The following is a 12,459-nucleotide window of genomic DNA, read 5'->3' on the forward strand; positions in this document are numbered from 1 at the left end:
CTCTCCAAAGATACTTCTTAAGTTCATGTGCATGAAAGGGTTCGCTTTAACAGAGAATGCAACCTAATAACTCATCCTCTTTCTAGTCTGGCATATCAGATGCTCTCTTGTACCTCTGCACAGTTTGGGTGTGTATTGAGTGATTCCCAAATGGCTACAGTAGGAGCTCACTACATTTCTCTAACATCTTTCTTTGTATGTTTTGTTTCTTTGCTGGCTTGGTTTTTAAGTTGCTGCATTTTTTTTCTTTTATTTTTGTCGCCCTCCTCCCTCCCTCTCTCCCTCTCTCACTTTCTCACCCACCCCTCCTTACCTTAGGGTGCATGGAGTCCCCATAGCAGTGTGAGCTCACCCTTGTCCTGGTCACCAGACCAGCCAGAGGGTTGGGACGTCCTAAAGACCAGGCAGTCCTCTGGCAGTCCCGGCTGGAGCATCAGAGTGGTAAATACCATGGCTCACCAGAGACGGCAGGGCAGCAGCTGCCCTCTGTTAGCCCTCTGTTTGCCAAAGTGACGCGCACTCCCTGAGTGTTCCTGAATGTCACTAATGTGTACTGAAGCCAACAACAACAATTACTGTAATCTTAAAGTGAGAGGGGTAGTCGCATACCAATGACTAAGCTAATGACGTTTTTAGGGTGAAAGTGAAATATTACTCTGTACAAACAAGATAATTTTGTGCTTTTACAGATTGGAGTTGCGTAATCAAGGGTATGGTATAGTGCTAAAAAGGATTTTATTTTTATTTATTTATGTAATTATTTTTTAACATGCCGCTATTCTGGTGCCAAGCCGAAATTCATGATGTGCAGTTCAAAAATCTCAAGCAGCCTCTTCATTTTTTTATATTTTGCCAGACTTTATTGTTTTTTGTTTTTTTTTAAGCGATCATGAACAATTTTTCATCAGCCTTTGTGATCTTCTTTTAAAGTTTTCTTTGGACATTGGCTGTTTTTTCACTTATTTTCAGTCTAGTGCTTGTACCTGACCATTTCCATATGTTTTTGTTTATTAAGCCACTTAACACTGACCTATGAATCATTCAGGTTTTTAAAAAAGGGACTGGTTCACGGGATGAACCAGTGTTGTTTGCCCACAGCAGATAATTTAGCTAAGAATAAATTTAAATTGTATCTTGAGTGTTAAATTGTATTTGTCAAAGATGACAGTTTTTCAGGCATATTTATGCACCAACAAAATTATTCATAAAGAGCTTTTAGCTAAAATCCTGGCATATCTCGCATTGTATGCAGTGTGCCATTAAAAACACATTTGAGGAAACTGGTTTGTGGTGAACAAAAGAAAAGTGACAAGGGTAAGGAAGTTTCTACAGTACATGAACAGTATGTGAAAGCCATATCCTTAAGACATTGGGGGGGGGGGGGAAGAATCAGCAAACACCTGGCACAGTACCTGAAGAGATGCATCTCGTCCTTCAGTTGATCGATATGTTGTTCACTCAAGTCTCATCAGAAATGATCTCAGTCGAAGAATGGCTGTCAAACCATTCATAAGGAAGGGAAACTGGGAGAAGAGGTGGAGATAGTCCATGTTACATAAGAACTGACTGAACTGAAAGTCCTGTAACAGTCTGTAAGTGTAGTCTGTAAAGCTGCAATAGGTCTGATGGGGTGATTAAAACCAAATTTTTTAATTTTTGGTTCAGATCATTGTCAGTATGATTGGAGGAGAGTCATTTTTTTAGATGGCTATGGACACTCACTGTTTTACCAGTAAGTGTCCATAGCCATCTAAAAAACATGCAGACTCTGTTATGGCCATTTTCCTTGTTAAATGTAAAGAAATGGGAGTGGCTGAAGACTTTTGCACAGTACTGTAGCTCTCAGCACTGTATCCCCAATGATGTTTTTTGATACTGCGAGAAGCGCTGTGTAGTACAGGGAGGGACCCATATTATCTTAGCTGAACACATCAATTAATAACACACAGGATAAACAATGTGGCACACAACATTTTGTAAAACTTAAAATGTAACACAAATAACTCAACATTTTCTAAATGCTGGTACTGTTAGCAGACTATAATGCTATTTTGCTGGTTAATTTTGGAAGGGCTCAATTGCTGCAGTGAATTTAAGAACAGAAAATACATTTTACGATGAGAATACAGAAAAGGCCAACTAGAGGTGCACCGCAAGAATTTAAGGTCACAAAAGGAGCTGTGTCTACTGGTTTGTTTTCTCTGGTTACATTGCTTCTGTATTTCTTCTATAGTTTGCTTTCTGTGTTCTGAACCTTGTTCAGGTAGATACTCGCAACACAGCAAAAAGCCGTTAAGCAGGTGAAAGTGAAGGTAATGCATTACTCAAGGCCTTTTGTTTGCCAGCAGCGGCATAATCCTGAGTGAAGGAGGGAAAAAAAATAAAATAAAATGCAGATGGATCCAAAGCTGAAGACAAACAACATTTGAAATGGATATGCATTTGCAGAATAAAGACAGTGGCTAAAACAGTTTAGAGTAATAACAACAATGCGTAACTGTTAAATCCTCTTATTTATGCTATTGTAATACAAATAGGTTGTATTTTTTGTTATTTTCAATGTATTGTAACACTAAAGCTATTAATGACACATGTTTAATGTAACTGGAAAACTGGACATTCTTGTTGTAATTAATAGATCATGGGAGTACAGTCTTTGTAGCAATATGCGGTATTTAACAGGGCTCCACTTATGCCCCAGAGATAATTATAGTTTGATGGTTAGGGTTAGACATAAATGTCAGAATCAGAAATGCAGTAGGAGCGGACCTTTGCAGAATACAGGTGTGGAAAGTGTGTGTGTGTGTGTGTGTGTGTGTGTGTGTGTGTGTTGTGGTGTGTGTGTGTGTGTGTGTGAGAGAGAGAGAGGGGGAAACCTCAAAACAGTTAAAAAAAAATATGTTATAGGGCATTGGGCCCTATAACATAGCAAGGTTTGACACATTTAGCATGTTCTTTTTGTTTTAGTTTTTTTAATTATGTGACATTTAATTATGTGACTGGAGGTATTATTTTACCGTTTTTGGAAAATCTACCTACATTTGGTTCTTGGTGTTAATTTCAGACCTTAAACAGAGCAATCTAGCAAGTGTTTGTTTTTGTTTTTTTCCTCTAAAAAATACTTGATGAACCCAACTGTTTATCAACATCAATCCAAAAGCTAACTTCAAACCAGCAGGGCAACATACTGTAGTGCACAGTGCTTGGCGAAGAGGAAAAACCAGCTGCAGGGAGGAGTTTCAAAAGCTCCCACGTAGAGATTTTACCCAGTTGGGTCAGTAAAGTATTTTACATTTATTCGCCAGTTCATTTAGGTGTTTTTTTCCACCCTCCAGAGCCATCGGCTGTCTTACTTACTTACTTACTTGTAGACAAACCTCTCGCTCTCATGTTGGTGTTTAGTTTCTGTTAACCAATTTCCACTGGCTCAATGACCAAGCTACTATTGTGGAGGGCCTTGTATTGTAGCTTCTTCCCAAGGAAGCTGCTACAGCTAATAGTGAAGGTCCTGTCTTGGCAATCCGGTGTAAGCTAAAGGGTGCCGCTATGCTGAGCTCACCAATGCTAGAGAGCAGAATAAGAGCTACCAATTGCACTGAAAGTACATGTGCATTTATTGGCTAGGTGGTTAGACTTTCATTAGACAGTTTTTGCCATCTTTGTAAAGAATACCAAAGAAAACCTCGCAGGCTATCAATAAAAACAAGTCTCTTATGTTATGCCTAATGGCACTTTTATGCTCACCGCTTGCTCCCTTGACGTCACATCCGCTGGCGCTTGCGGCTATTTTGGTGTCACTTTGGCTGGTTGTGCACCTCTCGATTTTTGTAACCTAAAGCGTTCTGTTGCTGCCACCATGGCTGGGTTACAGGAACAAGTGTACAATTGTATCAGTTTTTATCGCCATTTTAATCATATCAGTACGGAGGTTCACAGATTATACAAAGAGAGAAAGGGCAACAGTTTGAACGGTAAAGACTTTGTGGAAAACAACTTCAGCTATAGCCACAAAGCTAAAGCTAGTCAAGATGGATTCTTTTGTGATTGTGATCATGGTCTCATGAGAATCCAGGTGCATTGCACCTGCCTTGTTGCACAGTAGCTGTTAAGTGTTACATTTAACCAAACGGGGAGCTGTGGGCAGGGCATTGAGACCACAAAGTGGTCACTACAGATACATCAAAGTTACATGAGAGCCAAAGTAACACATTTTTAGATCAAGATAATAAAATAAAATGGTAAAAAATAATAACTATATAGACAGTCTGGGAGAGAGGAGGAACGAAAAGCTGAATATTAGCTCAGATAATTGGCTGATCCTTGCATTGAGTGTTCCATTTCCTCTTTGTCCGCAATGCACTAATGTGTTCTCTGTGTTGTACTTAAACCCATTCATGTAGCTGTATTTATTAAAGTACATTTTTCCTCTCAGATTTAGACTCTGTGAGAAGTCTAAGCCAGTTTGTTGCCATGGTGACAGCCATTACTCTTAGCAATACTGGGTAAGGGTTAATTTGTACTCTATGGTAGGGGGTGTAACTCAGGTTAAATACCATCACACAGTGCGCCTATTAGGAGGAATATTGAATAGGCGAGACCTGAGTTTGGGATCAGGGCCAACTGTGGGATTTTAAGGGCAGGGACTGAGAAGTTCAGTTAAACATAAGTCAGTCATTCGTGATTAGCTAGAGACCTGCTGTCAGAAAGGTGCACAAGGCAGAGTGGAACGCTGTATTGCTGTAACAGCAGTTCAGAGGCCTCTTTCACTTTCTCCCATGCTGGTTGTCTGGCAAAAATTGAAGTGTACCTCTGAAATAACAGTCATTTCCATGAATTATCAGAATGTCAAGAACCAGGTTGATTTTTTTTTCCATCATATCAAACACTGACGTGATGATCAAATGTTGCATATTTCTGAAATGTAGTTTTGACCCTTAAAACAAGCTGGCAGTTCTTTTAAAAAACACATTAAAGCCAAGTATTACTAACAGACTGCAATAGGTAAATTACTCATCGTGCGGGCTGTACTTTCAGTAGCAGCTTGCATCCATATAAACAAAGAAAATCATTACCTCTCTGGGCAGTAAAAAAAAAAAAAAGATTCAAATAATATATCAGAGGACAAAAGAAACCTTTAAATCTCTGGCTACTGATCAATTGCGTATGCAAGCATAAAACCAACTTTGGCACTTTTGTCTGCCTGCTTTAGTTTGTAAAATGTGATGTAGTCATTATCAGAGCTTATATTTTTGGTCTCTTTATCTACAGGGGCGAGGCTCAGGCTTTCCCGGGAGGAGGCGGCCAAGAGGGGCTGGTCTGTCAGGTAGAGCAGGACGTGGCAGGGCCAGAGGGAAAAATGGAGTGAGTCCCAGCATCAACCCTGGGGTATGTGCTGTTTCCGTTTGAGATATTGCACTACATTAAAATTAAAGTTTTCCCTTCAGCTATAGACCCTAATGAAATATTCCAAGCAGCGTTATCTTTGTTTGTCACACTTTGTTTATTTTGTGGGGTTTTTTTCTCCTTATATGCAGGTCACCACAATAGAAAACCCATACCCAATCAAGGAGGAAGAGGAGAATGCAATGCATAACACAGTGGTCATATTTTCCAGCAATGATAGTTTTACACTAAAACAGGTGTGTTTTTTCTTTATGTTTACACATAAGTGTTCAGACATGGTTCATTTTGAATTTCAGACCTTCAACGTGCAAAAATTCATGGGTTGCAATTCAGTCTGTGCTTAAAAAGATTTCTCCCACTGGAGATCATTAATTCCTGTGGAGATACTGCCTGCAGGAAACACAGTCAATTATATAACACAGGATCACACTGAAATTTGATTATTTCTTACTTTCTCTACCCCAAATCATATCTGTGTGCTGTTTCTCTCTGTAAAATATGAGTGATTGCTGACAGTCTCTGCAAAATATTAATCAAGACTTTGAAGTAAGCAGAAACTAGGGTTTGTATTGTAGTACATTAATTTTTAGAGAATTTTAAGAAGACCGCTGCTTATCAGCGCAGCTATTTACGCTTAATGCAATCAGTACTGTCATTCGTGCTTGCAGTCCTCTGACAAAAAAGAGAGGTGTGGAAAAATAAATATGATTAAGTGTGAAGGACAAACTTAGAAAATGGTAAATGGCCTGGTATTTATATAGCGCTTTTCTACTTTACACTCAAAGCACTTTATACAACATTTCTCATTCACCCATTCACACAGCACTTTTTTCTACATTTAAGTGCATTCTAGCTAACATTCACACTCATTCATAGCCCAGTGAACACATTGCAGAGCAACTTGGGGTCCAGTATCTTACCCAAGGATATTTGACATGCAGACTGGAGCAGCCAGGGATCAACCCGCCCACCTTCCAATTAGCAGATGAGTTTTTCTACCTTCTGAACTACCCCACCCCAAAATGGCTGCAGTAGGCAGTTTTCTTTCTTTTTTTAAATGGAGTTTCATTTCACTTTAGAAAAGTATGTTATTGCATATGTATATTGTCACATCTTTGTTCTGCACTTCAGTAGCTAAGCTAAAGGAATGACAACTGCACAAACAATAACAAGAACAGCCCAAATTATGGGTTGTTCCACATATTTTGACGCTGCCCCCTGGTGACAGTAGACAGCTACAACATGTAGCTCTGCAAGGACCAGCACATCAACATGCCAGTCTCTTACAAAAGCGTTTTTTTAAAAATATAAATACCTTTGTATGTGACAAGCAGACTTGACAAAAAGTTTGACAATAGGCAGGAATTCCTATTCTGCAAAAAATGAAATTAAGCAGCTGCGGATTTTATTTGATTTCATTTGTTTTGTTTTAAGCGGTAGTGTGTTAGGGGTTTTTCTAAACCTTGCTTTGGGAAGTTGGGAAAGTCAGTGTCTTTCTTCCTTTTCAGGACATGTGCGTGGTGTGTGGGAGTTTTGGTCTTGGTGCAGAGGGCCGTCTTCTGGCCTGTGCTCAGTGTGGCCAGTGCTACCATCCATTCTGTGTCGGCATTAAGGTATAGTATGTCGCTATTGAGTTTGTACATTAGAAATGGCATTTGGCAAACTGAACTACATGAAACTGTCCCCTTGTCATTTCCCCGTAGATCACCAAGGTGGTGCTAAGCAAAGGCTGGCGCTGTCTGGAGTGTACCGTATGTGAGGCCTGTGGTCAGGCCACAGATCCTGGCCGCTTGCTGCTATGTGACGACTGTGACATTAGCTACCACACATACTGCCTGGACCCTCCACTGCAAAATGTTCCCAAGGACAGCTGGAAGTGCAAATGGTGAGTAGCTTTATGATCATTACACCAAAATTTGCTTCAGACAGGCAGTAATTTAAATTAAAACTAAACTTTAATGTGGTAATTACTAGAGATGGACCGATCCGATATTACGTATCGGTATCGGTCCGATACTGACCTAAATTACTGGATCGGATATCGGAGAAAAATAAAAAATGTAATCCGATCCATTAAATATCACGAAAGCACCTCACAAAACTTGCAACACGCCGTAACTCACCTCAGAACGTTAGCACGTCGGAGCAGTATGCATCACGTGATAGAGCGGCTGTGGCATGCGGGACCTGTCGGTGGTCTGGATAGCATGTGGAGCTTCGCTAGCAACCCGGCATTTCATCTCCGACAAAGTTATCCCCGAGAGAAGTAAAGCAAGTGTGTAAGTCCATCTCTGAATGTTTGTAAAGCATTCCTGCGTTAAGCTTAACAAGCGACTGCCTCTCTTGCTGCTACTTCAATCATGAAACTGCTTAATGATCAGCTGATCGGCTTTTCTGTCGCGAGTCCGTCTCTCTTGTTTGTTTTTGGCCCACTTTGCACCAGAAAGAGGAAACCAGCGGCTGAACAACAGCAGCACGTTTAAGCTTGATAAGCTGTTGTTAGAATTTATTTAATATTACTTTCTACACCAGGATCTTTTTCTACGTAGCTGACGCTGGTAACTGTGCAGGGGCGGATCTAGCAAAGTTTAGCCAGGGGGGCCGATAGGGCATTAACAGGGAAAAGGGGGCACAAAGACATACTTTTCTTTCTTATTCTCATTTAAAATGTCTAGCTTTTAATAAATAATTATCTGACACCCAAAGTTTTAATTTGATGTAAAATGAATAGAAGTCAATTACTGTATATAGTACTATTAAGTCTATAATATACCCTAGTAAGCTATAGTACTTTTTCCTTTGGGAAGGTACCATCTGTGCAGTCTGCAATTTTGTTGAAGAAAGATGTTGAATCTATTTAATATTTCTTGAAAAATAATTGATTTCTGTGCATTTTTTTTCACACTGCATCAAATTAAGGTTGATTACGTCGATTAAGCATCATGAGGTGGAGCGTGAGGGGTGGTTCCCTATTTTTTATTTATTTATTTTTGTTGTTGCTGGGAGTTGGAACCCTATTAGTTAGGTTGCTTAATATTTACGCTAAGTACTCTTTAAAATACCAGAATAGGGAGGATGGTGTAGGTTTAAGTTTATTAGATTGATCAGTATTGCTGAACTATGAAATATTTTTTTTTTTGCATACAGGTATAACAGAATAGCTTTAGTGTAGTTGTTGTTTTAAACTTGAGTATGAACTTATACAAAATGCAGCAAGATATTTAAAAAAACAGTTTTGTTGATTAAAAAACACTATATCGGATTCATATCGGTATCGGCAGATAGCCAAATTTATGATATCGGTATCGGACATAAAAAAGTGGTATCGTGCCATCTCTAGTAATTACTGAAAATGACTGAACATGTTTATTGTTACAAGCAGCGCAGGCAGTTTACCATGTTTTACCCTTTCCTGTTTGCCTTGTAATGCTTACTTGCCTACGTCTGTTTAAAAATGGTGTACGTTATCAGATACACAAAGAAACAACAAGTGTTTATGGACTGCGATGGAAACAAAGAAAATATTTTCATATTAGCATCATGAAGACAGTGTAGGGAGGAGAAGGGATTTTGCAGCACAGATACAACTGTGTTATCCTTTTTCAAGTAACCTGGGTTAAATGACCTCCGTCCTTCCTGTCTCCTGCAGGTGTGTGTCCTGTACGCAGTGCGGTGCCACCACCCCAGGCCTAAGGTGTGAGTGGCAGAATAATTATACCCTGTGTGCTCCCTGTGCCAGCCTTTCAACATGCCCAATTTGCTTGGTGGACTACAGCGAAGGCACAATCATCGTGCAGTGCCGCCAGTGTGACAGGTGTGTAGTTTTTCTACGAACCTATCAGCTCTAGAGGATCATTCTCTACCAATTTTCCAAAAATAACTGGTTCTTATCAAGACGTTTTTTTTGTGTACGCAGATGGTTTCATGCGTCATGTCAAAGTCTCCACTCAGAGGAAGACATAGAAAAAGCTGCAGACAGCAGCTTTGACTGTACAATGTGCCGAACTTTCAAGACCACTAAAGGTGGGAGCACCATAACTTTGCTAAACATATTTTGTTGTTTCAACAAAAAGAGGAAATCAACGCACCCTAATTGTGACATTTGTTTGTTTTAATGGCGGCTATGTTGTGTTCCTACAGTTGTGACCAAGATCAGAGACACCACTGAGCCACTACCAGTAACACAGATTGTCACAAAGGCTAAAGAAATTGGTAAGGTCACAAAAGAACAACAGAAAACAAACGATCAATTTGGGTTCTTTTGTTTGTTTGTTTTCTTGCACAACTTCAGTTTATTGACTACACACAAACATTTTTTGGTCGTTTCAGATCTGTCAAGGACCTACACCCAGGATGGTGTTTGTTTGACAGAGTCAGGACTTTGCCAACTCCAGAGCTTATCTGCTACAGCGTCACGGCGGAGGAAGCCCAAACCAAAACTTAAGTTGAAGATCATTAACCAGAACAGCGTGGCAGTGCTTCAGGCTCCAGTCGACCCCCTCTCAGAGCTCTCTCGTGATGAAGACATGGAGGACAACAGAGGTACATGTCTTCATAGAAGCGTCTTTATTTTCAGATGATTATCCAAGGTTTTAACCCTGTTATCACATTTTCTGCATTTATCTACTTACATATGTACTTACATATGTAAATATGTAGCAGTCGGCTGGTGTTTTGTATATTTTTGGTTGTGTAGGATAAAAGAAAAAAAATATTAGCAGTAATTCCTAGAAAAGCCAAAGGTATCATTTTAACCCCAGTGTAAAATTGCAATCGCTGCATGCCATGTTGCCTAGCAACATGACATATTGTATTTTGATGTGAAGGCTGCTATAACATGAGCCGAGAGCTAGCTAGATGTGATTAATGAGTAAAGGTATAGGGAACTGTAGATGGATAAAAGATGAATAATTGCAGATGGGATATTCAAAGCAGGGTGTGACTGGACGCCAAACTAAAATTTAGCCAAAAAGCATAGATTTCCCCTGAGTTAATAGTAAAAGAATTAGCGTGATATTTACTTACATGTATTGAAATTCTCCCTCTTACTCAGAGTTAATAAAATGTTTTAGGAATGAGATTACAAAAAGAGGAGGTGGGGCCTCACTGGAAATTGCCGTCCTGATTAATGGGACTGGTGAACTTAATTTCAATCTGGCTAATATTCTGCCACTAAGTGGAGTTCACAAAGAATTGACCCTGGCATTGTTCTGAGGGGCCTGGCTGGGATGTTTTCTGCTGCAAGGCTGTCACTCACCATCACTGGGTGCTCTGTCTCTCTCTCACAGAGGCGGAGCTCCTAGATTGTGAGGCAAAGTCTGACTCAAGCCTGGAGCGAGAGCCAGCAGAAGATGACTCCAAGGGGGCTGACGGCGGCAAGAAGAGGAAGAGGAAACCGTACCGGCCGGGTAGGGCACCTGATTGAAGGAGACAGCTCCTCTGAAGCGTAAAATGGTGCAGTACATGGCCGACGCTGTAGCGAAGCACTGCCATCTCACGGCCTCTCTGCCGAAAGCTGAATACAATGGACAGTCTATATTTAAAATATTGAAAATTAAGTAACCTTTATAACTGCAAATAAAATGTTTATATGTATTAGAAATATATTTCTTATAACTTCTTAAAAGGTATCGGTGGGTTCATGGTCCGTCAAAGAAGCCGTCCAGGCCAAGGTCCGGGCAAGGCTAAACGATCCCTCTGCAGAAAGGATTCTTCTGGCTCTGTGTCGGAGAATCTCATTGGAAAAGATGAAGGTTTGTGCACCAGAATTGTATGTGAATCTGTCTTTCAAAATAAGAGATAACTGTAGAACTAGAAGAGAGTGGCTATACTTTTTCTGTTTATTACAGGCTGGCCAGAGGCACTGCCGGAAACTCCTGTTGATGAGACGCCCCCCGGACCGGAAGTTCCAGAAAAAATAAAGAAACGATATCGAAAGAAGAAGACAAAACTGGAGGAGGCATTTCCAACCTACCTGCAGGTCTGCCGTCCATGATAGCGTCCATCACTGTTTGCTTGTATATACAGAATTTGAATATATTGTTACATTTCTATATCACGCTAACCTTGTGGAGTATATCTATCATGGAGGAATTTATTTTATAGATTTACTTCTTGATTCTATTTTTTGTTCTTTTTTTAATTTTGGAAATGGATATTAAGTTTTTTTATATATATATATATTAGGGGTGCAACGATACACAAAATTCACGGTTCGGTTCGGTTCGATACTTTGGTGTCACGGTTCGATATTTTTTCGATACAAAAAAATGTTCATGCCTTTTTAATTTGTCATTTATTAAAATTATAAATATATATTTTAACTCAAAAGTACAGTTTTTAAATTTAACCCTAACCCTTGTGCGTGTTTTTTATTTTGACAGCGAATGCGCACCTGCGGACCACTTATGTGCAGCCCTGGTTATTTAGCTCGTCATATTGCAGCCACAGAAATTCTTTTGTCCATGAAACCATAAAGCTGCACTTTCTTTTTGCCTTATAGTCTGATTTGTCATAACTTTTCCGTTTTGTGGTAAGCTTTTCTTTGGCTGTCACTTCTTCACCCTGACCTGTCTTATTTGGCTCAGCAGAACTAAAATATATATCCTGCTGCTTTTACACACGCACTCACATAACGCTCAGCGATTCTCTGCGCGATCAACCTCTCACATGTTTAAGCTTGCTGCGGGAGATTTCACTTGTCATGTTTGCATAGTAAGCTAACGATTGATAAGACGATGTCAGAGGAATTGGTGCACAAATTATCATCACTCACAGATCAGTGCTGTCGCTCTCTATACACAGTTCACGCGATTGCAAAGTGAAAGCAAAAAACAAGCGCAAATTCAAACGGATTTCAATATGTCACATATTGACAGTGGCTCACCGATGCCAATGACATAATTACCCAGCTACATTTCGAAAGAATGCAAAAGCATTGACATATATTTTTCCTTCCTACAATAGCCCGACGGGCAGGGCAGAGATAGATTTTGGTAGCCCGACTGGAAAAATCGCTAGCCCCGGGACGTCGGGCTAGCGATTTTGCGAGCCCTG

At 40.0% G+C, this 12,459-nt stretch overlaps 1 protein-coding gene across 9 annotated transcripts in view; it reads left to right on the plus strand.

Annotated features, from left to right (window-relative positions):
* Positions 1 to 12,459, plus strand: part of LOC102306641 (histone-lysine N-methyltransferase 2C) — an 88,388-nt gene that overhangs the window by 48,217 nt on the left and 27,712 nt on the right. For 8 of the 9 annotated variants that reach the window (XM_005912732.3, XM_005912733.3, XM_005912736.3 and 5 more), the window contains 12 exons: positions 319 to 441; positions 5,269 to 5,385; positions 5,535 to 5,639; positions 6,912 to 7,016; positions 7,107 to 7,288; positions 9,053 to 9,217; positions 9,320 to 9,426; positions 9,544 to 9,615; positions 9,733 to 9,945; positions 10,692 to 10,811; positions 11,031 to 11,156; positions 11,253 to 11,383. In XM_005912732.3, coding sequence (XP_005912794.1) covers positions 319 to 441; positions 5,269 to 5,385; positions 5,535 to 5,639; positions 6,912 to 7,016; positions 7,107 to 7,288; positions 9,053 to 9,217; positions 9,320 to 9,426; positions 9,544 to 9,615; positions 9,733 to 9,945; positions 10,692 to 10,811; positions 11,031 to 11,156; positions 11,253 to 11,383 — 1,566 coding nt within the window. The remainder of the gene's footprint in view (positions 1 to 318; positions 442 to 5,268; positions 5,386 to 5,534; positions 5,640 to 6,911; positions 7,017 to 7,106; positions 7,289 to 9,052; positions 9,218 to 9,319; positions 9,427 to 9,543; positions 9,616 to 9,732; positions 9,946 to 10,691; positions 10,812 to 11,030; positions 11,157 to 11,252; positions 11,384 to 12,459) is intronic. The other variant, XM_005912737.3, reaches the window with a different exon arrangement.

The sequence above is a fragment of the Haplochromis burtoni genome, unplaced genomic scaffold, assembly GCF_018398535.1.
Source record: "Haplochromis burtoni strain Fernald_Lab_line unplaced genomic scaffold, NCSU_Asbu1 Contig_3, whole genome shotgun sequence".
In the NCBI taxonomy this organism is placed as follows: Eukaryota; Metazoa; Chordata; class Actinopteri; order Cichliformes; family Cichlidae; genus Haplochromis; species Haplochromis burtoni.